The sequence below is a fragment of the Ciconia boyciana genome, chromosome 7 (assembly GCF_034638445.1).
Source record: "Ciconia boyciana chromosome 7, ASM3463844v1, whole genome shotgun sequence".
NCBI classification, from domain to species: Eukaryota; Metazoa; Chordata; class Aves; order Ciconiiformes; family Ciconiidae; genus Ciconia; species Ciconia boyciana.
Window position 1 is genome coordinate 61,908,128 of NC_132940.1, and position 27,687 is coordinate 61,935,814.

At 41.4% G+C, this 27,687-nt stretch overlaps 2 protein-coding genes across 14 annotated transcripts in view; one reads left to right on the forward strand and one right to left on the reverse strand.

Moving 5' to 3' along the window:
- The window catches only part of PRKCI (protein kinase C iota), a 30,383-nt gene extending 27,768 nt beyond the window's left edge, over positions 1 to 2,615 (reverse strand). The window contains exon 1 of one of the 3 annotated variants that reach the window (XM_072866975.1): positions 2,482 to 2,615. Coding sequence is in view for 2 of the 3 variants with exons in the window: in XM_072866973.1 (XP_072723074.1) it covers positions 1,941 to 2,056 (116 nt within the window). In the remaining variant the exon portion in view is untranslated. Of the gene's footprint in view, position 1; positions 46 to 1,940; positions 2,413 to 2,481 lie in introns of those variants that run through there. The other 2 variants (XM_072866973.1, XM_072866974.1) reach the window with 2 other exon arrangements.
- A 3,025-nt stretch (positions 2,616 to 5,640) lies between these two features.
- The window catches only part of PHC3 (polyhomeotic homolog 3), a 38,940-nt gene continuing 16,893 nt past the window's right edge, over positions 5,641 to 27,687 (forward strand). For 6 of the 11 annotated variants that reach the window (XR_012043283.1, XR_012043285.1, XR_012043284.1 and 3 more), the window contains exons 1-11: positions 5,641 to 5,690; positions 9,099 to 9,246; positions 10,026 to 10,184; positions 11,660 to 11,737; positions 13,327 to 13,485; positions 15,797 to 15,895; positions 18,537 to 18,777; positions 20,286 to 21,163; positions 22,635 to 22,785; positions 23,879 to 24,132; positions 24,970 to 25,126. Coding sequence is in view for 8 of the 11 variants with exons in the window: in XM_072866709.1 (XP_072722810.1) it covers positions 9,121 to 9,246; positions 10,026 to 10,184; positions 11,660 to 11,737; positions 13,327 to 13,485; positions 15,797 to 15,895; positions 18,537 to 18,777; positions 20,286 to 21,163; positions 22,635 to 22,785; positions 23,879 to 24,132; positions 24,970 to 25,126 (2,302 nt within the window). In the remaining 3 variants the exon portion in view is untranslated. Of the gene's footprint in view, positions 5,691 to 8,252; positions 8,271 to 8,834; positions 8,961 to 9,098; positions 9,247 to 10,025; positions 10,185 to 11,659; positions 11,738 to 13,326; positions 13,486 to 15,796; positions 15,896 to 18,536; positions 18,778 to 20,285; positions 21,164 to 22,634; positions 22,786 to 23,878; positions 24,133 to 24,969; positions 25,127 to 27,687 lie in introns of those variants that run through there. The other 5 variants (XM_072866712.1, XM_072866711.1, XM_072866710.1 and 2 more) reach the window with 5 other exon arrangements.

Here is a 27,687-nt window from a genome sequence, read left to right on the forward strand (position 1 = left end):
CCTAGTATTTAAAGTGTCACGAGCCAGCATTCCTATGCAATGTAGCAGTTTTCTTCCTCACTCCCACAACCCTGAGCTGCCTTCTCTCTGTTCTTGCACCATAGCCTCCCTGTGCTAAAGGAAGAATTCATGTGATTGCATGTGGAAACGATCAAGATTAAAACTGACACATCAGAAGAAAAATAAATGGTTTTAACCCAGAACAGCTCCCACTTTAGTTCACTGCCTGACCAAATGAACACTTCTGCAAGCTGATAGCCAGGGGCATCTCCATGTTTTTAAGAAATGGTGGATTAAAGGGAATGTAAAACAAAGAGCCTAGAATTTCACATACTATTACTTTGACAGTGTTTCACATGTCCTTTAAAGCCACAGATTGTGCCAGTCTCTACGGTACTTCTATAGACTTTTGTCAAGAAAAGCCCCAAAGCAGACACAGGCCAGAAATCAAACACGGCAGCAAATACCAAATGCTCAGCATGTTTTCTATACCACTCCTTAAAATTATAAAGCTAGAGATACCAGAGAGTAAATACTGTAAATGTAATAAATCTTTTCTGGTACTTCATCCAGGTAACTGGAAGGAAGCTGTCGAGAGTGTTATTTGTTCAATATTAATCCAAAAACGCAACCTACTTTTTTTTTTTTTTTGCTTAGATCACCTCCTCTTAAGCTTGATGGCCCAAGGAACCACTGTCAACCCTTGCACTCAAACTTTTAAGGTTAGGTCCTGTAACTGTTACTGTTTAAAAGGGGTTTGCGAACCTAAAGCAGAACACTTCTTCTGCCTTATATGTTATTGTTGGAGAGCCATTGAAGTAGACCAGCAACATTGACATTGTCATTGTGCAGACCTCTAGCATATTTTTTTTTTTTTTACAGCAGAAACCTAATTGACAGTAGAATGTGTCTTAGTTACCATTCACAGACTCCCTCAGAAGTCACTCACTCCCTAGAAAACAGCCTAAAAACTGATGAAGTAGGTTTTCATCCAAACGCCCTCCTCCTTTAGACCTGGATATCACTTAACACGCAGAGACCAGGCCCAAAGCCAGACCCTGAACATATTTTTTTAAGTATGAATTTTGGCACATATCCCCCAGTAGAGTGTTATGGAGGAATACACGCTTATGACTGACAGCAGGTAAACAACCAGGGCCTCGGGGTGCGTGGGAAGCAGGGCAGGGGAAGCCCCTCGGGTACATCCCCGTTTGCCGGCCATGCCCCCGCAGCAGGACGGAGGCCCGGCCCTGCTCGGCCCCTGCGGGCCCAGCTCGGCCCCGCTCCCCGCCCCAGCCCACCGGCTCCCCGCTGACCTCGACAGCCGCGGAGAGGCTCCTCCGAACACAAGTCCTGGAGTTTCACCCCGGTTCAGAGCAGCACTGGAAAGCCACGTTAACGCGGCTGTCTAGTTATGGGGGTTTTTTCCTTCCCTCTTTTTCTTTTCCTTTTCCCCTACAAGTATGCGGGTATCCAGGACGTGAGATCGTAACGTTACAGTAAACACACCGAAAACCTGGTGTTTAAAGTACCGCACTGTAAGAACCACCGCTGACAGAAACCCACGGGCAGCAAGCCCTGACGAGGCAGGCAGCCGTGCTTGACCTCGGTCACCGGCGGAGAGCCGGGCTGTTCCCGAACCACCGCATGCCGGCACCGGAGGGGAGCCCCTGCGAGCACCCCCAACACACCAGCGCCGCCGCTCCGCCCAGCCCCCGGAGAAGAGTCTCCTTCAGACCCGAGCCCGGGCTCCCGCCGTTCCCGAGGCACCGGGCAGGGCAGCGCGGCGCCGGCCCCACCGCCCCCCGCCGGGCCCGGCCGCGCCGCTCCGCCCCGGGGTACCGCGGGCGCTGGCGAAAGCCTCCCCTCACGCCGGCCTCCGCCTCTCCGGGCCCCACCTCCCGTGCCTGCCGCCCCCGGGGCTCCGCACCCTCACTCACCCCTTGTAGTAGGCTTTTACCCGGACCTGGTGGGTGCTGTCCCCACCGAGGCCACCCCCTCCGCCGCCCGGAGCCGACATGGTGCTGTTGCCGCTGCTGTCCCGCTGCGTCGGCATCCCCCCCTGCGGCGGGCGGCACCGCCCGGGGCGGCGGGAGGGCGAGAGGAGGGGAGGGGAGGGCTGAGGTGGCGGAGCGGGAGGCGGAGGCGGCGGCGGCTGCGCGACCCCCGCCGCCTCGAGCGCGCCGCGCCGCCGTCCCTCGAGCGCGCCGCGGCCCCGCCCCCTCCTCACGGCGCCAGCCCGGGGCGGGCGGGACCACGGCGGGTGGGGGGAGCACCGGGAAGGGGCAGAGGCAGAGCGCGGAGCCGGGCGGGAGGGCGCAGGAGGGAAGCACGGACCCTCCCCCAGCAGGAAGGAGGAGCCGCTCCGGGAGCGGCCGGCCAGCAGCTCTGCCGCCCGGATGAGGCGGGCGCCACGCCTCGGGTGTCCCCCCTCCCCCCCGCGCGCTTCGTGGGCTCTCCCCGCAGGACTCCAGCGCACACCTGGGGAGCGGAATACTCCACGCCGAAGCGGAAGGGGGGAGGCCGTGGTGGCGCAGAGGCAGTCGAGATCCCCGTAGCGAAGCCGCCGGTGCGGGTCGCTCCAGGTCAGGAGGGCCAGAACCACCCTGACTGCCCCGCTTCCCCCTTCCCCGCGCCCCGAGCGGGGGCGCGCACCGCGCCCTCCCCGCCACTTGGTACGGCCCACCGCGAGGCACGCTGGGACTGCTGGGCGGCAGCGAGGCCCTGGCGCCGGCGCGGCGGGAGGAAGGCGGGGAGCGCCGCCGCGGCCCCGCAGTCAGGACCGGCCGGCAGCGGGCAGTCCGGCGGTGCCTCGCCTACCGCGCAGCCGCGGTGGCTGGGCCGGGTCCGCCGAACCTGCCTCTCTTCAGTTCTAGGTGCCTGGCTTGTTTTGGCAGCGGCCCGTTCTGCAGGGCTTCACCACAGGCAGAGCTGCGCTTACGGCAGGGGCGAAGGAGGAAAACTCGTCGTTTTAGTTAGGTGCAAATAGGACTGTCCTGTAAAGAGCCAGAAACGCCTGCAGTGGTACTTGGTGGAGACCAGCTGCTGTGCCTATAAGCAGTGGACCAGGCTCTCCGGCTGAGCTGTTGCGTAGAACCAAACCCATCGCTACCATCCCCGCACCAGGGAAGAGAGTCTTGGACGCGGCTAGCTTTGCACCTTTGCAATCGGTTTCGTGCCATGACTCCTCCAGTGATTTTGTCACACCAACCAGAGAGGAGCCACAGAAAATTCAGGATTTTAACACAAAACCATTGCAAAAGTAGCATGCCAGCGCGGAGCTGATGGGCAACAGGAGCTGCTCAGAAGCAATGGCAATGTGTTTGTTACAACAACTATTGACTAATACATTTTCTGTAAGAATCCTAAAGCATCCATGCAATGTGCGCTGCCCACAAGACAGTGTGTTCAGTTCAGGTGAAGCTTTAATTACCATATACCAAATGGCTAAGATATTTTTTAAGAAAGAAACAGGAAGGATGCTTTTTAACTAAAAGGGAGCAAAGGGGAATGGTTAAGAAAAGGTATTTTATTAAAACTGTTAATCATAAGCCGCCTTATCACTACAAGTAATATTTGCTTTCTGCTTTGCCTATTTAACAATACATCAATAGCTTCTTTGAGAACATGTATTTACATTGCCCCACGCTTCCTGAAGAGATGGATGTTTCTGGCAATCCTAAGAAATAGGGAACCTTTGTTTTCTTCTGTAAAGAAGTAAAAACAATTCCTTATTTCTACTGCACCTCTCCACGCTCCAATCAGCATTGCATCTGGAAGTCTGTGTTAGAACAGCGCGGAGTTCAGCTTCTTCATGCTCAGTTACAGGCTGCTACATCAGATCAGCACTTCCAGTCAACACACCTTGCTCTTTCTCGTATCAGTGATAAAATAACTTAAGGCCTTATTTGCTGTTTACCTTAGGCATGGTTACAAAGTACAGAACTTTTTTCATGCTACCTGACCTTCCTGCAGCAGTTGGGGTTTTTTTTCCCCTCAAAAGAAAGTAATTTGCTCCACTCAGCTTCCACACAGTCTCATACCCTTTTCATACAACAGGAAGTACCTTGCTGTATCTGAACTCACCCGTATCTTGCACCAGGACTTCCAACATGTTTTCTATTTCCTACCAGATCTCCAAGAGTATTCCAGCATAAGTCTTCATTTTCCCTACAGCTCCTTCTTTTTTAACCTATGAAAATTCCTATTTTCTCCTACTTAATCATCATATGATCTTTTATAGAAACCAGGCATCCTCATTAGACCTGGTAAATTGTCACTACTTATCACAGGCAGTCCATCTGTGGTCAGTGTGACTGCTTCACTCTTCAACAGTTTAAGCTCATCTATAATGCTTTGGAAGGTATTTGAGTTTTGTAAGACACTTGTCAAGACTCTTTTCTTTGCAAAGTACTTCTCTATCCCAACTAGCTGCTCGACATCTGGCATTCCCCCGCCCCATGTCCAATTATCAGTTGGTCAAACTGCATTACGTGAGGAAACAGCAACCTAACTGCAGAAAGAGATATTGCTGAGCTACATTTTACTATTTTTTCCTATTGTTGTTATCAACATTTCATTTTCACTCACACACCTGGTTCTCTGTCAACTATTTAAAGTGTCATGATCCAGCACTTCTGTCCAACGTAGCCACTTTCTTTCTGTGTAATTGAGAATACAAGCAGATTTGAAAAGACTAGTATACCTGCAGGCTGTGTTATGTAATTTGAAGATACAGAAGGTATTTCTTCATCACAGGAAGACATTTTGTGAAGAAGAGAGGGTGAGGTGCTGAGTTTGTCAAGATGTCCCATGTAAGATTTGAACTAGGCCTATGTAGTATAGTGGCTACTTGTCTTTATGGAGGTTGGGCTTTGCTCATCTATGCCAGGCAATATGCAGCAGCTGCTACCACCTACAGACAGGAATTCATTCAACTCAGATAAATTATGGTCAATTCAAAGAGAGAGGTGGTCTTCCCCATAGCAGGGAAAGGCTCAGAACCAGCATTTCATAGGAAGGAACTGAAAGCTAAGCTAACGGGGCTAAAAGACCCTTTGTTTCATATCCCTCAGAGAAGTTAAAAGTTCACCACCAGTGTCCTGGTTGGAGCTGCTGAGGTCCTTGAGCAGCTAATGTGTAAAAGCACTACAGGCAGGTATTCCCCTGATCTTAACCTCCCAAGGGCACTCTCAAAACAGCATATATCACTGCCTTCGTTTTCCTACTGTAGCTAAAGCACAAAATAATCAAAACTTATTTGCCATAGGCCCTGGCAACATATACCTCAACTGCCCCACTGCCACAGGAAAATTAAAATAACTGTCCCTGCTGCTGTGCTCAGCTAAACACGCAGCACCACACACCACTGTGGGCCCCGAGGGAGGCCAGACTCCCCATCCCAGCAGGCTGCTGCTCCCCGCCACAACCTTCCTGCATTAATGTGAAGCCAGTCGCTACCTCACCGTGACCCGACAGCCGCCCGGGAGGCTCCGCGGGGCCGCCCAGGCCCAGCCGCCGACAGCCCGGGCCTCGCCGCCGCACCTCACGGACGACGCCACGCTCCAACGACAACATGGCGGCGGGGGCCGTCACGTGCCCGGCGCCAGCGGCGCCCAGCACGCCTGCGCGGCACCTCCCCCTGAGGGAGGCGAGAAGATGGCGGAAGCGGAGTGAGCGGCTTGTCCGAGGCGAGTCTCCCGGCGGGACGCGCGGAGGAGGGGGAGCGGCAGCGGCAGGCCCCGGCCAGGCCGCGGCGGGGCGGGGCGCGTAGGCGGGGACCCGTGTCCTGACAGCGCCCCGGCGGCGGGCCGGCCGGCCCCGCGCGGGGAGCGGGTGCCTCCCCTCCCGCCCACCTCTTCTCCCTCCCCGGCGGCGGCTGGCGCCTGCGGGGCCGCGCGGGGGGGGGGGCGGGGGCGGCGCTGCTGGGCCGGAGCGCGGCCGCCGGTTGTGGCGACGGCGGGGCGGGGTTGGACTGGGTGAGGCCGCGGCCCGGTGTGGGGGGCTGAGGGGGCGGGTTAGCCCGCCGGGCCTGGCCTGCGGCGGGGAGCGCCGGCCGCGGCCGCCGAGGGGCCCTGCCGCTGCCTGCGGAGCAGCCCCGGGGCTCCCTCAGCGCGCCGGCGGCCCCGGCTGCCCCGCCCGGGCAGCCCCTGGTCTGGGTCGCTCCGTGCTGGTTCGCGGGCAAGTTGCACCGCGTGGCGTGGGTTGTATTTCCACGGAGCATAGTTCCAGCTCGCCTTTATTTTATTTTTTATTTAACAAAAACACAAAACTCCAAGGTCTGGGCAGGGTTGGCCTATACCTTACCTAGAGCAAAGGGCAAGAGAGAAGATTTATTTCGGAGCCTTTGGTCATGTACAAAAATGCCTGTAGGGATTAGACTTGGAGGAAATTTTCCTGTATTTTCTGTGTTTTGTACCCTTGCGTTTGTAAGGAGAGGTCATGAATGGAAAGAATAAGAATAAATCGTATATGTAAAAAAAAAACAAAAACCACCCCAAACCTATTTTCAAATACCAGTTATGGTTGCAGATTGTCAGCAGTTTTTGTTATTACCATGACATTTACCAAAAGTCAAACTTTCTAAAACATGAGTAGTGACATGCGTGTCCACTGTGAAGGTAATTTAATGGTATTGGTATAGAATAGCAGGTATTTTTTTACTTACTTTAGATATTTGCTTTGACCAAAAAATATAAAGAGATCAAAACTTCTGAATATTTACATTATGCACAGTGTAATTTGAAAATATGTGGTGTCTCATACTGTTACTACTTGAATAAATACTTATTTTCAATATAGTTTCCTGTTGTGCTTTGTATTTTGTGGTTGCTTAAATGTGTAGTGGTTTTTTAAAGTCAGAGGTCAGTGCATTTTTTAAAACTTACTTTGCATTACAGAGGTTCTTTTGAGTTAAAGTTGCTCACAGGCAACATCATTGTAAGGTCTTTGTCATACATTTAACAAAATTAATTTTACAGTAAGTTAGGAGTTTCGCCTTTTTGATATTGCTGAGTGCTCAATGAACAATTTCAGAAGATTATTTTCAATTGTATCTGAGATTTTTTATAACTAAAAGTACTCTCTGCATATACAGTGTTGTAAAGTAAATGAAAACAATGCTGTAAAGGCAGTCTGATTTTAAGTCTGTAATGGTTTTTATGCTTTCTGTCATAAAATATCCATCTGCTAAATTGTAACGGGTTCTTGGTTTCCTTGCTAAAAACAACCACTTTTATGTATTTCCTCTTCTCCCTTAAACATTCCACTTCTCACTTAAAGAGAGGAGAGGTTTCTATCAAGTGTCATCTATTGAAGCACCTTACTATTCCTTCAGCCGAAAGAAGGCACACTATTTCCGCGTGTTAGTGCTGGACTGCGTGGTGTTTGTGTTGTGGTAGGACTGAGGAGTGGCAGGTAAGCATCTCATATGGGCTCCAAGTGAGGTGTTAGAGGACGACTGGGGATGTGCCAGGCCATGCTTAACAAACGTTTAGGAGCTCTTTCCTGCTTTCCTTGTACATCCATTGCGGGAGCAACTTGGGCCATGCAAAATTATTTTTGAAAATGAGACACTTTCAGCTAAAGGATTAACAGCTCTCATGGGGTGAACTTCTGATGGAATAGCTATTAGAGTGGGATACATTGCACATCTCAGTAATAATACATCTAAAACGTGGCTGAGAGTGAAGGAAATTAAACATCCGATGTTGTTTTCTTAGGCTAATTTAGCTGGTTACATAACTCTCTGCTAAAACTAGCTAGACAAGTTGTAGGTGTAAATATTTTGATGTGCTTTTAATGTCCTCTGGAGGAGGCAGGACTTTTTTTTGAGGTACTTTTCATTAGCATTATGTGAAATTAATGTAAAGTGGTTTTAGAAGCGATGCTGGTTTTATTGCAGTTGAAGTGGTTAATCCATGTATGTTAACTTGTGCTCTAATGTAGGTGGACAAATGGCATCAATAATGCACAACAGATCTGAATTTTTAACAACAAAGCCATATTTTTTTCTCCAGTTCTAATAGTAGGGATCTCTGCTTTTAAAGCATGCTTTATTGCCAGGAATTTTCTTTGATGGCAAAACATATGCAGATATGCATTACAATGATAGGCATGAGGTCCTTAGGTGACCATGTATCTATTCAAAGTTTAGCTATTCCAAGTAATCAGGAGCTACGGCATCATGTGCAGTTCTCTACTTGCAAAGTAGTCCTGCTTTGAGAGGTGACGGTAGCAGCCTGGCAGCACTGCATTCTGCTTTCAGCAGTGTGAGTTGAAACTCCTCATTATGTTCCTGTTTGATGCAGCATGCAATAGGCGGTTTGTTAAGCACTTGGCAATGCTGCTTTATTTCTAGTACATTGCAGCGCTCTCGATTATTTTTCTGAGCCCTTCTCTATTGTAAGAAGGAAACACATCATCTCCCCACCTGTTTTTTTTAACATCCTTTTAAAAGCAATCAACAGCAACTATGCTATTTCCTGTTAATCATAATACTAATTCTGAAAAAGAAACTAAACATCCCTCATATATTGAGATATGTGGTTTGTTTCAGTTTTAAAGACAACATTTTGGGAGAGAGACTGTACTCTGCCACAGAGGGAGGTCTCATAACGCTGGGGAGGAATTGTCAGAGATGCTTAAATGGGTAGTTTCTTCCTTGACTGTTGCTGTATTTTGGGAGGTATTGCTGTAAAAAGTAAACACATTTTTCTCTACATCCTTTCCATCTCTTTCCAAATAGAGCACGCCACCAGTGATTTTTGCCAAGAACATTTTGCTGAATGTACAGAACGATCAGCCAGCAGTTTCTGTGCTAAGCTGTGGGGAACAGGGATGCAGCAGTACTCCTGTGTAGCTTGCTGGAAATCTTGCACGTATTCCTAAATTGGGCACCTATTGCTACTCTTGATGGATCTTAGAAGATTATAACCACATCTCTCAACAAATTCCATCAAGTAATAGCAAATACTACAAACTTACCCGTTTGAAAATTGTCCATTATTCTATCTCAGCGAAGCTTAGATTTTTCTGCCTTTAAAAGCAGTGTGTACTGGCGTTCTGTTTGTGAACCACTTTTATTTCAATTCTGCCAGGCTGGACAAACACTGCACAGCTATGGAGAATGAACCAAACACAACCACATGTTCTGCATCTACGACTACTATCACTACCACCTCCACTTCCCGGACACAGCTGCCACAGATATCTGTCTACAGCGGCTCTGACAGGCATGCCGTCCAGGTACTGGGCTCTCAGATATTCTTTCCTGTCCTGTACAGTGCTCTCAAATACAGGCGTTGCATGATAGTTTACACAGGATTAACTTTCTTAATTCTTAATTTCTGTCTTCTTTCTCAATATCTGACTTACTGGTTTTCAGAAGATACTGTTTACCAAAGGGTATCGGACCACTTAAGAATAGTGCAGGGTACAGGCCTGCCTCCCAAATAAGGGAAGGGGAAATGCTATGCTAGAAAGTTTGGTTTTTTTCTCTCCATTCCCTAAGGGTATGGAATGTTAACATAAGACTTTACAAAATAAAGCTGTTTGTTTGACCAGCATTGACTACAGGGATCCAGAGGTATCTGTGTGTGTGTGTGTGTAACTGCTGCTTTGGATCCAGCCCCCTCTTGCTGTTCTTTAAATTGGGTCTCCTCAAACTCCGTATGGTCCCTTCTGTTGGGTGTGTTAATTGAGTCTCTCTCACACTATCCTGATCTTTCAAAAAGTGGAATGTTATGTAGGACTTGTTGACAAGAACCTAAGAGGCTTGGATGTTGTGTTATGAATGATGCTGTATTGTCAGCTGATTGTCAGGCTTTCCTTGAAAACGTGAATATATTTATGTTGACTATATTCTGTGACTTGGTTGAGAATAGTGGTGGAGCAAGTTCAGTATTACATAATTGGTATGCAAATCATTTTTTGGGTTTTACTTCCTCGTAAAGGTAAACTTCAGCATCATGTCAGCAAGGTGTGTACTTTGTAATTGTAATTAATTACCTACTGATTCATCACAGGTTATTCAGCAGGCCTTGCATCGTCCTCCTAGCTCAGCTGCTCAGTACCTCCAGCAGATGTATGCAGCCCAACAGCAGCATCTAATGCTGCAGACTGCTGCTTTGCAGCAGCAGCACTTAAGCAGTACCCAATTTCAGAGTCTGGCAACTGTACCACAGGTGAGAGTGAAGATTGCTGAAAAAGAATGATGTACTACTTTCTAGAGTAGGACTACAATTCTAGAGCATTGTCAAACGTAATAACAGCTTAAGTGCCTGAGCTTAATGCCTCACAATAATTCACTGTTATATTTTAATGACTTTGTTATTTTAAATTGTCTCTTCCTCCAAACTATTTGGAGGATTTTGTCCAGTGTTAATAGGTGCTCCAGTAGGCGACCATTCCATGCTTTATTGCATACATTATAATGCATCATGTAAATCATCAAACAGTAATAAAATAAATATTAAAAATAGACTATTTCAATCTTCATTCCATGATTTTCTCTAAAAGTTGATGGGGAAAGCAATGAACAGCAATGCATTGTAGTGAAATCAAATCAAAATAATGAACATCTGGTATCTTAGTGTGTTTTGCCACACATCTGGCTGCATTATAAGTAACGGCAAAATTCAGTTTTAACTCTGAGTGCAGAAATGTAGGAAGTAAATGACATTTCATTTCTGAAGCACAGCTTTTAACATTAGTGAACACTGGAGGAGACCCATTTTGAAAACTCAAGCAGTGGAAAGATTTCCTTTGACCTCAGTTGACCTTGCATTGAGAATACTATCTTGCAGAGATGGGTGGTTGTTAATGATTTTACACATGGAAATGCTAAAACGGAGTTAAAGACTTCAGGGATATAGCTGTTTCTTGTCAGAACTGGGACTGACTCTTCTATGCTCCTGGCTTTTTCTTCTATACCTTTTCCATTAGATTGTGGTAATATATTGATTTGTCATTTTTTTGTGACGGATTTGTGTGTGCATATACAGTTACTGAGACAGAGCAAAGAAAATGAGATTGGGGACGGCTAAGAAGTTTTGGTATGCAGTCTGTTAATACAGAAATCTAAATCACTGTCCCTGTATTCATCTGAAGGGCTGGAATAGTGTACTATTAGAGACACTAGATCTGTGCATACATAAATTATCATTCTAGAAGATCTGTGCATACATAAATTATCATTCTAGAATATGAGGGTGTTCTTTACAGGATTTATAAAGTTTGTTTTATTTTTAGGGGATTCTAACCATAATAAAAATTATGATGTGAGTTTTAATAATGACAGTTTTTAATGATGTCACATTTTAAGTTCTGAGCACCATAGGTAGTGAGCTGACCAGTTAGCTCCATCATTAACAGTTTGATAGACTTTACCTCTGATAGTTTTTGTTCAATTCTTGATCTGCAAGAATCTGAGTGCCTGAAATTGGGTAGGAATTCAAGGCATTTAGCAGCTTGCAGATAGCATTCCATAGTGCAGAGTGCACTTTGCTGAAAACTAATTCCACTGAGTAAAAGCATTTTACTGTTAACTCAGAGAAAAGGTAATGGTAGAGAGGGATGTTTCTGATGGTTTATGCAATAATATGAACATCACTTAAACACTTTTTGATTTCAATATTTGACACATATTCTTGCTATTTAGGCAAGCCTGTCAGGTGGGAGGCAATGTACTTCCCCCACTGGGAGTGTCACTCAGCAGTCAAGCATGTCGCAGACCTCGGTACGTAACTGAACAAGCCCTCCATCCATTCTCAACCCCTCTTGGTTATTATATCACTACTTGGAAAAACAGAAAAGATTTTAGTATTTAAATTTGTGTGGTTAAAATTAGTATTACAGAAACAGTAAATAGAAGTATGACGACTCTGTAGTAAGTGTTGGCTGCACTTCCAGCATCCGCCAGTCATCCTGATGCATGCTGCCAGCCGCTATCATTGCTGGCCAGCGTTGGAGGCTTCCCTGGTCCCAGCCCACTCTTGGTGCTGTGAGGGGCAGCTGCTCACTCCACAAGCGCTAGTGACTGTTCAGACCGCTGCAGGAGTCACTCCCTGAGCTTTCATCTCTTACATGATTTCTTATTGGATTTTTCACGTTAGTTTCTTTATTCAGGGCACCATTACAGGTTAAAATCGTAACTGTGTGTATCAGTGATTAAAGAGTACCAAATCTAAAGAATCCACATCAATGCTCACATATATATATATATGAAACTGATTAAATGTTTGTAGCATTCATTCTTTTATTGATTATCATCTTCTATCATGCATCTTTTATGCCCTTTCAATTGCTTTATCCATCTTATAGGCATGTGCTCAGGTTTCAGTTATTAGCAGCTCTGTGTTCAGTTCATGCTGTATTTCTTTAAGCGGCATCTTCAGACATGTAATTTGCACAGTCTCTTATGTACAGTTCTACAGTTGTCTTGAGTAGGACTTTGTTAGTCCTACAGACATCCTGCTTATTAATCATGCCCTCAAGCTGTTCATGACTTCAGTGCATAGCTTCAGTAATTTAACTGTATATTTTTTTAAGCTCTCATAGCATTGCTTTGGCTTACAGTTGTTAGAAGTAAAATAATTCATTAAATTTAGGAGGGAAAGTCTTTAAAGATGTCTGATGTTAAACTAACATAATAATTGGGCTGGGGTTTTTCAAGGAAATCTTTTGAGTAAGTGGTGAAAAAGAGCTGGGCACTTAACTCTGTTAGACTGGTTCGAAAAAGAAAAAGGAAAAAACCCAACCAAAACCACAACAGCTTTTGTTTGAGAAAATGCTAAAGAGCAATTGTTCAGGAGCATTTCATATGAGATTCTAGAAAGTTTTAGTTTCCAGTCATTTTTAAATGTGCATATGTAGAATGAGGATTAAAGTCCCTATATGGCAGCACAAAGAAGTGTCCTGATCAGGTTGCATAACAAGCATAACAGAAGATATCAGTCCAGTCAGATAATATAAACATTTAAAGATACTTAAATATAGAAATTCAGGTGTTCTTAAAATATTGCAAGCTCATGCTACATATTCTGTGAATGTATATTTCTGAGGTGTATTTTTCAGACTTCATAATATCATTGTGTATACTCATAATTGCTTATTATTATTTACTGCTAAACAGTTGCTTGCAGTTTAAGAATGAAAATGTACAATCTTGCCAGAATCCAGTTTTGCGATGATTGGCTCAATATATTTTTGATATCTTTACAGTTCAGAGATTTCAACTGCCCCTGCCATTTTTGTCAAAGGCTTTCTGGCTTTAGACCCTAGGATGGATGAATGTCCATGACAGAAGCAATATTTTTGTTTCCTTAGATTAACCTCTCCACCTCTCCTACACCTGCACAGATAATAAGCCGTTCACAGACCTCCAACACCACCAGCAGCAGTATTACCCAACAGACTATGTTGCTGGGGAGCACCTCTCCAACCCTGAGTGCAAGCCAGGCTCAAATGTATCTACGAGCTCAAATGGTAAGTTTTGATTACAATTCTTAAGCTTGGTTTTGGTCCGCCCCTGCTGTCTCCTCCTTTTGTCCCCCCAAAAAACCCACCTTAGCCACTTCAGTTTTTATTTTGTTTCTATAAATTATTTATAAATATGTTTCTTTAGTTTCAAATAGCATTGAGAATTTAGTCACTGATTTGTGAATGCATATCTTCTGAAACACTGTAGACATCAGAAGTAAAAGAATTGCTGTAGCTTAGTTCTCTGGTGAAGTTTGCTCAAGTGTTTTTAGCCTGGTCATACTACAATTATTAAATTGATCAAACATGGGAAAAATGGAAAAAGAGCACCTGTCTCTTCTGGCTATGTAGAAGGGAATACTGGAGTCTGTCTATATTCAAGGTAGATTGTTTTCAAATGCACTGGTAACATTGAGAGTTCTGACTCTTGATTAAAATTTTCTTCTGTTTAACTAAGATTGTTCTTTGCATTATTGTCTCTAGAATTCGAGTTAGATATATAGCTTTCATTCTCTTTGGATTCACATGAAACTCATTAGATTCTTGCAATTTCCTGTCAATATGGCATTTCCATTTCCTAATGGGCAACTTTGAAAAATCTGTTTAGTGATTTTTTCTCTTTTTTTTTTAATTTAATACTTTCTCTGGTGAGTTGCATATGAATTGAACCTTACAAACTGTGTGGGATTTCATAGAAATTACTGAAGTTGTACATGAATGCTCAGGTACCAATCAGTACTTGGTAAAGGCCGAAGACTCTGTTATGGCTTGTGTGAGTTAATGACCAGAGCTTTCTAGTGTTATGTTCAACTACATGAAATAGGAAGAATCAGTGTTATACTACACTGAGATTCAGAGCCAGAGGTCTGTGACTGCAGTGGTATATAAAATTAGATGCAGGCATGAGTTCTTGTAGGATTTGTACTTATGAAGTACGTTTGGGAGAAGAGATCCTTTGTTCTTTTTCTGAGAATTTTCTTAGGCATGCACAGCAATGCTGTTATGCTATGTTGAGTTTTTTTCTTTGGCTATTGTTTTCCTACATGTTTATTGAAAAAGTAGTGTAACTTGGAAGATAAGGATTTAAAGATCAAACACCTGTTTATCCATTTGCCAGTGAAAGGATTTCTTGAGTCTCTGGTTTGTAAGCAAAGCTAGATGCTGAATGCACTGGTACTATTTAACAGAACAGGAATTACAAATTCATTTCATGTCACTGCCTTTCAATATGTGTTAACAACTTAGTAGCTGAAGCAATATGAGGATGCCATTGCTGGTTTTTGTAGTAGCAATCTCTCTCAATGACATGGATTATTGATACAGTTTTCCTATTCATTTACACTAAATTTTTATCCAGACTCTCAATGCCAAATCCCATGCTTATTTGAATAACTGCTTTCCACCCCAGTTTCAGGAGAGAAACTTGCCCTGTCAGTTTCTGTTTAGAATGGTATTGCAAGATCACTTTGCTAGCTTCAGTAGTTTGAACATCATGCCTGTCTTTCAGTGTTTCTAGCTAACATACTAAGAGTCGTGTATTTTTCTTCATCACCAGGACCTTTCATTTTCTGTAAAAAGGTCAACTCTTATCTCTAGCTAGCTCATAATAACAGCTTCATCACCAGCTCAAGTCAATTCCAGATAAAAACCGTCATGTTTTCTTCCTAGCTGCTCCTCGCAGTCGAGATATTGTTAAAAATATGGAAGACTAACTAATGATGTCTCTTCAAAGCCTTCCATAAAGCTTGTCTTTGCTATATTGCCTATAAAGAAATTAATGATAGTTAGGTATGCTGGTATTCTGAAGTTAGTAATTTCAGGTTGGTTGTATGATACCTGTTCTCGCTATGAAACGTAATTAGCGTAGCTAAAGTTCATATAACAACTCCACTAGTTAAATAACATTTTGACAGGTTGAAAGATCTAAGTTCTCTTTAATGTAGTAGATATTGGGCTGCTCTCTTGACTTTTTTTGCCTTTGTTTCACTCATTTGTAGTATCGGAGGGAAAGTCCTCCTTAAAATGCTTGTATGAAAGATGATAGGTGTGTGTATATATGAGAGAGATTTTTCTCAGTATGTAGAACAAATATTTTACATTACTATATTTATTTTACATTATTATCTTCTAGTTTTATTTACTTAAACTACCATGATAAATTGTTCTTTGAGTAAGTTCATCTAAAAGTAAAAAAGTAAATCTTAGAAGCTGTACATCACTACATGTAAGTTATGTATTTCTCTTTAAAATATTGCATTTCTTTCATGTATTTTCAAAGTGTCAGTCTGTTACCAGATATTTTTTTCTTGCTTAACAGCTTATTTTTACTCCTGCGACCACTGTGGCTGCTGTCCAGTCTGACATTCCTGTTGTCTCATCATCTTCCTCATCTTCCTGTCAGTCTGCAGCTACTCAGGTGAGCTTGTGTAAATTTATTAAAGGTATGTCCAGTAGAGTGGGCCAAAACTGAAAAGTAAGGAAATATTGTGCTTAAGTTTACTTGCTTATAGAAACTACTAATGGCTATTGGTTATGTACAACTTCAGTGTCTTCTGTTTGCCATCATCACACATTTAGAGGTGATCATGTTATATGTAGTCTTTGGATCCTGGATATGACATTTTAGGTCTTTGTAATTAGCTCTCATCTTTATTACCTTGAATAACTTAATGCTATGAGCTGAACTTGTATCACCTTTTCATTGCTCAACATGCTTGTTTATCATTTGGAAAAAGCATATGTCATTTTACAGATCACTACAGAACATATTAGTCACAGTGTTCCACTGTGAAAAGTGAACATTTATCTAACAAATTTATGCTCTCATGAGATATCTTCTATCTTAGCAGTTTCTTTAAAAGCCTTTGATAAACGGACCTTGTTTAGAAACCTTTTAGAAATCCAAGTAAATTATACCAGTTGAATGTTCTCTGACCTTACATTTGTTGACCCCTTCATAAGATTCTAATAGATTTGAAGACCTTAAAGATATGTCAGTGTGCTGAGATAATGGTAAATCATTGAAGCTTGCATTCCCTTTGCTTTTCCAGGAGGTATGTGAGGCGGGCAGAGCTTGCTGGAATCCAACTGTGTATTTATGCAGGATGTTGTTGAGCAAGCTCACAATGTTAAGTTCATCAGTTGAGCCTTTGTTGAAAAGACAGACTGTTCCTTCAGTCTTGGAGTTATCATGCCTCATTATCCTTTATCACAGCTGCCTCTCTTTCTTCCAGATTCTGCAGATCAGGTTTGAAAGTGCAGAGGGGTTACTGGACGGGCTAGCAGCCCTTTTTGCATTTGTATCTTTGTCTTTTGCGTTCAGGGTAGAGATGTCAACAAAGCGTATCACTTTACAGTCTTGGTCCTTCTGTACCACAGGGTTTTAGAGGTCCACTTTGCACAAGTCTGCCCAGCCGTGCAGCTTCCTGAGACATCATTGCAGAGGGACAATAGAATCTCACCCCAGACCGTAGAGCATTACTCAGCCAGATGAGCTGCTGTGGTGACCCTGCCAAACTCAAGCCGTTCCTCTCCCCTCTCAATGTTCAGTACTGCCCTATTGACAGATGTTGTTAACCTTGGTTGCCTGGTAGTTTCTATAGCAGCAATGACATTGCAAAGATCCAGTTTCCTCTGTAGTCAGTGATGCAATGGAAAAGCTTTAACACTGGTACACTCTATTTTTCTTACCTTGTGATAAATAAGTCCTTGGGGTTTCAGTCAGCTGGGTTTAGAGAAATGTCTTTGTTTACCGTATAAGCAAACCTGAGCAAGTAGGCAATGCCAGTTAATAAGAAAAAAAGTACATTTAGTTATATACATAGATGTATATATTACACTTAGACAAGGTGTTTGTGAAGGTACAGTATAGTGATCTCACAGTATCATCTTCCGTGTAGAAATACCAGAGAAACTCAGAAGCTCATCAATGATTAGCAGTCTCTCAGTGGCACTGTTAGGTGAACTGACACTCCTCTCCTACTTACTCTTCTTCCCTTCTGCTTTCATACTTTTTTCTTTTCATATGTGTCCGCCTCATGTATGACCTGGACATCTCAGATTAGTTACCTTATCTGTTAAGGTGTGCTGAAGGTTGATTTGTACTCGCAGAGATAGGATTGCAGTAAAGACCTCATGCGTGCCAATAAGGCAACAAATACTGTTGTCTTCAGAGCAGGATTTGAATGCATCCTGTGGTAACACACTGAACAGAGTGAGAAGTAAAATGTAAACTAGGTGTTCGTTACATGAGTACTAACTGTTGAATGAGGAAGGGATTATGTAATCAAAATAGTGGATGGTGATGATAATTATTCCTCTTTTTCATGTAAAGTATGATGTAAATTAGTGCTACAAGGGTAGTCTTTATCCTTGAAAATAAAATTCTAGCTCAGCATGTAGGATTGGAAAGCTGGGATCATTACAGAATCTGGCTGTGATATAACAGACATTAGTGAAAATAATCACTGACTGATTTACATTTCAGAAGGCAAACCTTTTGTTTCATCTGACATTGGAGGTGTCATGATGAAAAAGTACATTAATATTGCTGTAGAAATAAAGGGCTCAGGTTTGTTAAGACATAGATAACATACAGCAGATTCTGGTCCCATTGACTACCAAAGGCTTTGGTTTATGTTAGTTTCTGGAAGCATACTTACAGACCACTGCACTTCCACCGCATCTGTATAAAAATAAAATTGCATTTGCTTAAGATGCTTTGTGTCATTCACTTTGAAGGCACAATAAAAGAGAAAAAATGCAAGTTTTAATTCAAATTAATGTAATGAATAATTTCCATTTCTTTTAAAAGTTCAATATGAAAAAAAGACCTTCCTGTATTTTCTTTATCACTGAAGTAATTCAAGATACATATTCTTCCCTAAATTTTGTGGCTTAAAAGATACGTTGATATGCAGATTTTTAACTTCTTGCCTATTTTGATCATGTGGGATGAGAAGCATTACATAATGTTACTTTTTTGCTATTTTTGCCTGGATGTTTGTCATAGAGGTTTTTATATGGTTTGAGTTTTTTACGTTTTGCTCATTTCCCAGGTTCAGAACTTGACATTGCGCAGTCAGAAGTTGGGCGTGTTGTCAAGTTCACAGAATGGTCCACCAAAGAGCAGCAGTCAAACTCAGTCATTGTCTCTGTGCCCTAATAAACCTGTAACCAGTTCCAAGGGCAGCCAACCAGATCCCTCAGAAAGCAATAGAAAAGGCGAGAGCCCAACTCCAGAGTGTCGGAGTACACCAGTCACACGGACATCAAGCATACATCACTTAATAACACCAGGTAGGATGAAAATGGAGCTATAAGAGAGTTATTTTAATTAAAGTTAATTTGTATGTTATGGTTCTGTCAGACTCCAATGCTCTCTGACCGTGTTCTTTGAGATATTCCACATGAAGAGAGTTTGATGTTTAATAGCAAATTTACTTATTTGTTGATAATGGATGTTACACAGGATTTTGATTTAGCAGAGTGATACAGCAATGTTCTTAAATCACAATACAAGTACAATATAGCAATTGCAATACACAGTTGAATCACAGTACAAACATGATTCTCATTACTGGTGTCTCTGTATGTTCATTGTCAGGACATGTCCATCCCCAATCTCTGGGAAGCAACACGTGGGCTGAAACCACCTCAAGCCTCTTGTTCTCATCAAAATCTATTTTGTTGGTGGCTCTTTTTTTTTTTTTCCCCCTGTCTTGTCTGTGTCATCAGAATGTTCTTATATCAAGTACTTTTATAAATCCATAGGTAATAGTGCCCCAGAATCTTAGTATTTTGTATTAAGAGATAAATCGAAATAAGCATGCAGTTGGTTAGATAGCATTTACATTGCATGCAATGTATTTGCATTTTAGCTTCCTTATTTTGAAAGAGTAAAGGTAGTCTAGACAATTGGTCTGAATTCTGTGGAATTTAGCTTGGTTTAATTGCAGCTTTGAGAGAAGGAGTAAGACTGTGAGGCAGATGTTCTTGAGGTATTGAGCCCCAATGCTCTTAGAACTCACTTCTGTAAGAAACAAAATCCATCTTCACTAGCAGAATAAATAAAAAAGACAACATAAATTAGTTGTTTCTCAAGTGGAAAAGACAAAGAAAGATGAGGTTTGCATGTGGAGAAAAGTATGTGTGCGCGTGCTGTAAGGAATTACTTGTGAGTCACTGGTTCAGTTAAAGGTGATGTGATATCTCTGGAAGCTGCACTATTTTTAGATTCATACCTTTCAGTTTGTGTGTTCAAGTTCAGGTAAACACTCTGAAAGGTTTTAATTCATACTGAGCTCTTGGAATTTTGTTTAGTCTCTTAAAATCGTATTACCTAAACTTTAACTTAGCAGTTATCAACAAATCCTGTTGATTGTGACACACTTATCTCTTCCATTCCGGCCTGTTTCAAAGCAAAGGTTAAATCCATTTAAAATTGCATGAAATTCTTAAATAAGCGAAGGCTGGATCAGCAATAATCTTAGAACTAGCACCAAAGAGATAAGTCTAGATACTTTTATATAGAAAGTACATATATGTGTACATATATGTAAAAAGCATGGCTATGTTCCTTTATTCATTGCTGTATTTTGCTTTGGAAATTGATATATTCCCCTAATAAATTGTTCTTGTGTACTATATGCTGTCAAATAAGATATTTCTAAACATAGATCCGAAGGGTTGAAAAAGTTGTGCTGGTCTTACTTTAAAGTAAAATCTTCCTTTCTTTTAATATTTTTATAATGTTCTCTGGACTTAAAGAAATAAATACTAATTGTCACTTTTTTCCCCCCTCACAGCTTCATATTCTCCATTGCAACCTCATTCTCTAGTAAAGCATCAGCAGATCCCACTTCATTCACCACCTCCAAAGATTTCCCATCATCAGCTGATACTGCAGCAGCAACAGCAAGTCCAGCCAATTGCACTTCAGACTCCTTCGGGTCAGGAACCCCCTCCGTCACAGCACTGCCTACCACTCCCAAGCCATGGTCTTCCTCCGGGTCCCAGCAGTGTCCAGTCTCATTGCTCACCTATTCACATCCATCCTCCGCCTCTAACTCTATCTCCTACTCCATCCCAGTCAGCTCAGCAGTCAGTAGTGGTATCCCCTCCGCCTTCTCACTCCCCTAGTCAATCACCCACAATAATTATTCACCCTCAAGCACTTATTCAGTCACAGGCAAACTCCCTCGTGCCAACCGCTCTTCAGCCAGAGCAGACTGCTCCTCAGCAAACTACTAGCAATCCAGTTCGACCAATTGCACAGCCACTTAATCTTCCGTCACATCTTCCACTTCCATCTTCCCCTGCTGTACATATAGGGTCAGTAGATCAGCCCAGCTTAGTTTCCCCAGGCCAACAGATCGTGTCCTCAACACCTCACCAGCAATATTCAGCCTTGCAGTCCACACCTATCCCTCTTGCAGCTCCTCCTCAGCTGTCAACATCTTCAACCCAGATTCAACAACTGCCATTGCAGTCTGTGCAGTCTTTACAAGTGCAGCCTGAAATTCTGTCCCAGGGCCAGGTTTTGGTTCAAAACACTTTGGTTTCTGAGGAGGAACTTCCTGCTGCAGAAGCTTTGGTCCAGCTGCCATTTCAAACTCTTCCACCACCACAGACTGTTGCAGTAAATCTTCAGGTGCAGCCATCAGTACCAATTGAAACTCCAGTGGTAAGTGGTAATATTGCAGTCCTTTATTCTTTATCCTTAGCTTCTCTAAAGAGCTGTAAATCTGGCCCATTGACTTCAGAGGGAGCTAAACCAGGGGCTAGACAGAGGACCAGAAGAAACCTATTGATTACAGAAATGAGTTTTAAGAAAACAGTGGACATTTTCTTCTGATTTTTTTTTTTCTTTTTGTAATGGATCATCAGTGAAGAATTTCAACCAAGAATCATGAAAATGCAACTTTTTGACCTAAAATCTTACCTCTTAATGAAATTGCAGCATATCTAAAGTTAAAAAAGCAAGTAAATATATGTCAATGCTTATGTCAAAAATTAATTTTGATAAATATACCATATGGACTGTAAGCTTTTGCCTCTTTATGTTAATACAAATATAGGCAATCGAAATTTTAAGTAGGAGAATCATCTCAATACTAGGTGCAAATGTGTGTAGCAGATTATTAAGATAATAGAGTTCTGGATAATTAATTTTGTACTAACATTGAAAAGATCCTCTTCATAAAAGAATAGGGGAATTTTTGTCTCTTGGTGTTCCCCATCACTGCCATTTAATTTAGTTCAGTGTTAGTCTCAGACATCTGCAGTTTGTAACTGAAGGTTTCAGCTTCACTCACACTGAACTAAAATAATGTACAGTGAAATATCAGTGAAATAAAATGATAATGTAAATAATTCTGACATTCAAGGTGGCCTTGCTAGGCTTTAGCGGTAGCATGTTAATGAGATTACCGTGAGCAAAAGAATCAACAGCTCTTGTAGGCTTTTTTCAGGCTACCAATGGGTTAAGGAGGAAGGTGTGTTGTTTAATTTATATTAAGAGGGTAGCGATAATGTCAACTCTCTCATATTTCGTGTAGAAATTGGGCAAAAGAGTAGAAGCCAGGTTTGCTTTTAACAAGGTGTTTTACATCTTAATCTGCTAAACTGGCTGTCAGTAATTCACATAAAATTACTTTAATAGTTTTGAGGAAAATACCTTATCATCTCATAACTACTAATGCTTGATAGTCGTGGTGTACTCTTCTGAAATACTCAGTTTGATTGCACTGCTGTATAAGGTAGATAACAATTTGCAGACTTGTCATTATGTTACAAAGCTTGCATTTTGCAGAGGTGTTTAAATAGCTACAAATGTGTGTGTAAATAAAAATACAGTAAACTATAAAGATAAGACATTGAAAAAGTCGAGTTCTCTGGTCTGCTTGATAGGAGAACTGTGCCTCTCTATTTTTTGCTGTTTGTAACAAAATACTTTAATTTTGCTCTCATAGACATTGTGATGTCCCCAGAGTTCATTGTGTTGTATGCAATTTGGAAACTAGTATTTTATTAGGAGATTAGCATATCTTAACATTTTAATTGGTAATTTATTTTAAAAACTGTATTTATGCAACTCTTTTAAGGTATTAAGATAGAATGGAAATCTCTCTAAAGCAATAGTTGTTTGGATGCAGATTTACCAAGTGGAGAATGTATGTGAAGAAGAGATGCCCGAGGAATCAGATTGCGTCCATATGGCTAGAACACCTACGCCACCCACTTTGTCTCCACCAGCCATAACCTTGGGGAATGGAGAGGCACTTAATTCAGAAGATCCTTTGTCAGGTGAGAACAAATGTCAAACTAAGGTAGCTCTTCTGCTTAGAAACTTCTGCTAGTTATTGATGTTTTAAAATAAAAATCTATTATTTTGATCTTTTTTATAATTTAGTGGTATCGTGTTTGAAGTAAAAGAAACTACATGAAATATATTAGAAATCTGCGTGATGGAATGAATGATTCAGTCATAAAGCTGTAGCTTATATATGTATTTGGATACCGTAGCACGGAAAACGCTTATTTGAGCTCCTTAGCATATACTTTTATACTAAAATCTTAACAGGAGTGTCAATCTCCAGTTAATCTTTAAGTGGTAGCTCTGTGATATGGGCAAAATATGCTGACTGATCTGGTGTGAAGACTGATTTTGCAGAATCAGGGTCAGCAATCAGAAGTTGCTGTCGGAATGGTTGACTATGCTGTATGATTCTTTTTGGCACCATTTTTTTAATATGCCATAGTAAGGAGCTGTTCTAATGCAAAAACTACCAATGAAAATTTCTCTTCTTCAGTGAATTGTAAGATATATATGCCTGTATCAATTGTTGTCCTGCAAACTAATGTGACTTCCCCGATGTGCTAAATATAAAAATATATACTCTCTCTCTCTGTATAGTATAGTGTGTGTGTATATATGTGCTATACATATAACTGGGTGCTTAGTGGTGCTTAGTGGCTTGACGTTGTATATACTTGTGACCCTGCAGGTTACTGCGCCTCAAAGCATCCCTGAAAATAAGTTCTCTCTTTAGAAATACCTCAGCTGCTCAGTCTTGAGAATCCAATGTTTGAGAATACTGGTTCCTGCTTTTGACTTATGGATTTGTGATTTGTGTAGGTAACTAATGGCCAACTATGCTTATAGATAGTAGGTACTGAATAAAGGAAAATGTTTACATGAGAACTGTTCATTTGTGGAATAGTCTGTCAAGGAAAACCATCTTGTTTTGAAGGTAAAATCTACAAACCATAGGGAAAAGCCTGTGTTACAGGATGATGGGTGCAGAGATGGGTGTGTCTGTCACCTTTTATTTCTAGAACTCTGAGAGAACGGTTGGACATAAGTGATGAAAACATAACATACTTTATTTTTTTTCAGAACATGGGGGACTACCTTCAGCGACATCGTCAGTCAGTGCCTCAGTAATTAAATCTCCATCTGATCCTTCACATGCCTCTATTCCACCACCACCTCTTTTGCTACCAGCAGCAACAACAAGGAGCAACAGCACATCAATGCCCAATAGCATTCCTAGCCTAGAAAATAAACCTCCACAGGCTATTGTTAAACCACAGATCCTGACCCATGTTATTGAAGGCTTTGTGATTCAGGAGGGATTAGAGCCGTTCCCTGTAAGTGTAAAAGTTCCTATGAGTTTTTTACTACTAATTTTTGAAACAAACTGTTTTTAAGGATTATGTTATTTGTGACTATTTAGATCTTGATCATTTTTCAGATGTTGATTTTGACCTTTTTTCCACTGATTGGTAACCTGTTTCTTACAGCATTCAGTATACTTGTATATTGTTTGTATTGTTTTGTGTATATAATCAGAATCCATGCTACTGTTTGGCTTGCCAGTATCACTGGATGACAAGGTACTAAATGAAAACAGAGAGACAGTGAGTAGACAGGCTATATCCGGAGAGAACTACAGAGAGTGATTTTAGGCTACCATTTGCAATAACTTTGTTTTACGTTTGTCTGTCTCCTAGATATTTCAATTTAAGTGATACCTTAATTTAAACCTCTGAGATGAGTCTGTGTTAAATTTCTAAAATGTTAAAATTTTGTTGTTTAAAGTGCTGGCAAGCCCCTTACTGAGCTTGGTGTGATTAGTACTGTGTCTGGTAAGAATTACTGTTGAAAATTTTAAATCCACAAATGGACAGTTTAAAACCTATGAGCCCGCCTTATTAACTAATTTAAAGTGTCTCTCATTTTCCCATTCCTTCATTTCTCTAGACAGAATGCGTTTCTTCCCTTGTTGAATGTAATTGCAAACTCTGCAGAGCAGGAGTGAGTCTTTGAGAAATGGCATTTAGAGCTTTGGCACTATATAATAATGATTCATTGATACGGAATAGAAACTGTGATTCTAGTCTCAGTTACAATTGCTAAGTCACAAATACTATTTTAAATTATTCATTGTTCAGTTAATCACTGTTGCTTTGCTTTTATTGCAATAGGTAAGTCGTTCATCTTTGCTGGTAGAACAGCCTGCAGAAAAAAGATTGCTAGTGGAGGGTCAAATCATGAGTGTTGTGTGTGTTGAATCAGACTTGCAGAATACAAAACATGCAGACAACTCATCGGACACAGAGATAGAGGATATGATTGCAGAAGGTTTGTAGTTTTTGTTTAAATATCCATTTTTTTCCCCCTTCAGTTCTGTATGTATTACAGAATCCCATCCCATCTGTACTTCTGGAATCTCTCCCGTCTTTACACTATCTCTAATAGAAATATTTTCAAATGTTTTTTACTAGCTACACATCATAACAGCAGTTGCTGTAGATGCACACAAATGTCAAGAAACTATGCACTTGTCCTGCTTAGAATACAGTGGTCTCTGGCAGAACTCATGAGCTAAACTGAGTTTTCCCATGCAGCATCCGGCATAATCATCATCATGGATTCTTTAGAACTCAGCAGTGAACTGTTTTGGATGTGTTACACCACTGTTACTGTTCAAGCCCAAATGTAGGTAGCCTCATGAGTGTTATGAAATGGAAATTAAACCACGGCCTGGCCCAGAAAAGCCAAGTTATTCTTTAACTCACATTTTTGTATAAATTCATCCAAGATTTGAAAGTCCAGAATTTTTCAGCCACCTCTAGTTTTTCTCTTCCACAGCTTGAGCAATTGCACAGGAGCTGTTTTTGGTGATCTGTTTAAGTTTGTCTTAATGCAACTCTTTGTTTCACTCTCTTAAAATAGTTCTTTTCGCTCTTTCGTATCAAAACTGTAGTGAGCAGGGTAGGAAGGGACAAATACAGTGCCTGCTACTGCCACAGGTCTGCATCGGGGAAGTGGCTGGAAAAAGTCAGGACAGCATGTCCTGAGCAGTAGCAAGTGTCACCATAGCTGTGCTTCCACTACTTCCCACTCCAGGCATTGTAAATTGTCACTGAATTAAAACAGTCCATCCCCTGATCTCTTTTCAAGATAGCAACACCAATGGCAGTTCGTTAGTTACTGTGGTTTCTGCCTTGGTGAATGGTGCTGAAGTGCAATAGGGAAGTTGGCTGCATCCATTGTGTATCTCAGCAAACAAATTAGCTCAAAATTCAGTCTTTTAGATTATTGGTTCTGATACATTATTTTTTTACCACAATGATTTATATCCATTACTGCTTATATAAGTGTATTGGGTCAGACCCAAGTCAAGGATTGCAAAGGTAAAAAGCTTGCTTTAGAAAGCATTCTGAATTCAAGAATATTTGTTGGTAGTAAAGTCAAGTAAACATGGTTGGAATTTTTGCTTAAGGCTGATTTACTTTACTGTTCAGGCAATTATGTGTATCTGCTTAAAATTAAGAGTATATTTTTACTTGTAGCACTGATTTTTAGTAGGAGCTGGTTTAGCTTGGACGCACGTCACTGAAAGGAAATATTGATGGGTTGCAGTCCTCCTACACGTTGATATAACATCTGTGCAAAGAAGTCAGAAACTGTGGAAACAGTGCCTGAAAATGAAACATAGATTCAGGATTTCCTAGAAATATAGAACAGGATTTCCTAAATTATGGCGGATTATATGATTGTATTTACTAGTATATCTCAGTATAGTCCAGAGCCCTTCTTCATTTTGCAGTAACAGCTTAGTTTAGGCAGTGGCAGATATTTCAAGTGCTTTGCTTTGTAACTGTACCTTTCTTTTGATTACGTTGTAATTAAGTTGTCTACATAGAAAAATGAAGAAACAATTTTTACAGAGTCCATTTTTTAAATATATTACACAACATTCTACTGTAAAATAATTTGAGGCTCATACCTTATTCTTCACAAACTTTCACATAGGCATGGCAGACTAAATTTTAGAAGGCAAGCATCTGGCATATTAATAGTGGAGGGCTGCAGTGTGACTGGAAGTTTTCTAAACCTTTGTTTCATTTAATTTAAAATTGCTGTTATGTTTTTGGTATCGTCTCCCAGTGAGGGCTTCCATTTAACAAGTTCTTTGAGAGGGAAGTAAGTCCAGTGACATGAAAGCATCAAGCACAAGAGGCTTGGAAAAAAAAAAGTAATCTGGTAAATTGTATGGCTTGTTTGACATTTTTTTGGTTATTTTACAGCTCAATGGAGTTATACTACTTTTCTACGCACAAAATGAGACTTGTAAATCTCTTAGCTCATGACTGTGCTTAGTAAATTGCTATTAAATAAGCTGGCTTTCTTGATCAAAAAGAGTACAGCTTTTTTTAATACCTTGTTTCACCCAATATACTTCAAACAAAAGAATTTTTTTGCTATCTGGTGTATCTTCTAGAATATTTGAAGCTCTCTTTGCAATAGTTATTTTGCCCTTAATTTGTTACAGTAGATCTTAATTCAGTTTTCAGTAGCATTCCCTAAGAACTTTTCAGTATTAACACTATGTTGTTTCTCAGATTTCAAACAGCTTGTCTGTTGTTTTATGGAATTATTCAAACATTCATGTTTTTGTTTTTAGTTATTGTTCCTGACAACTGGTATTAGGTTTATGTACACAGTTTGCAACTACTTATTAGATGAGCTAGTAGGAAACATCCAGCATTGACACACATCCACATATGCAGAAGTTGAGTAAAGGAGATTTTCTGGTACTAACCCAGGGTATGATTGCATGTATGGTAGAAACACCTCATGTGCAAAAGAAAAGGCTCTTAGCATCAATGTTTGCTTCACTCTGTTGTCACTTTTTT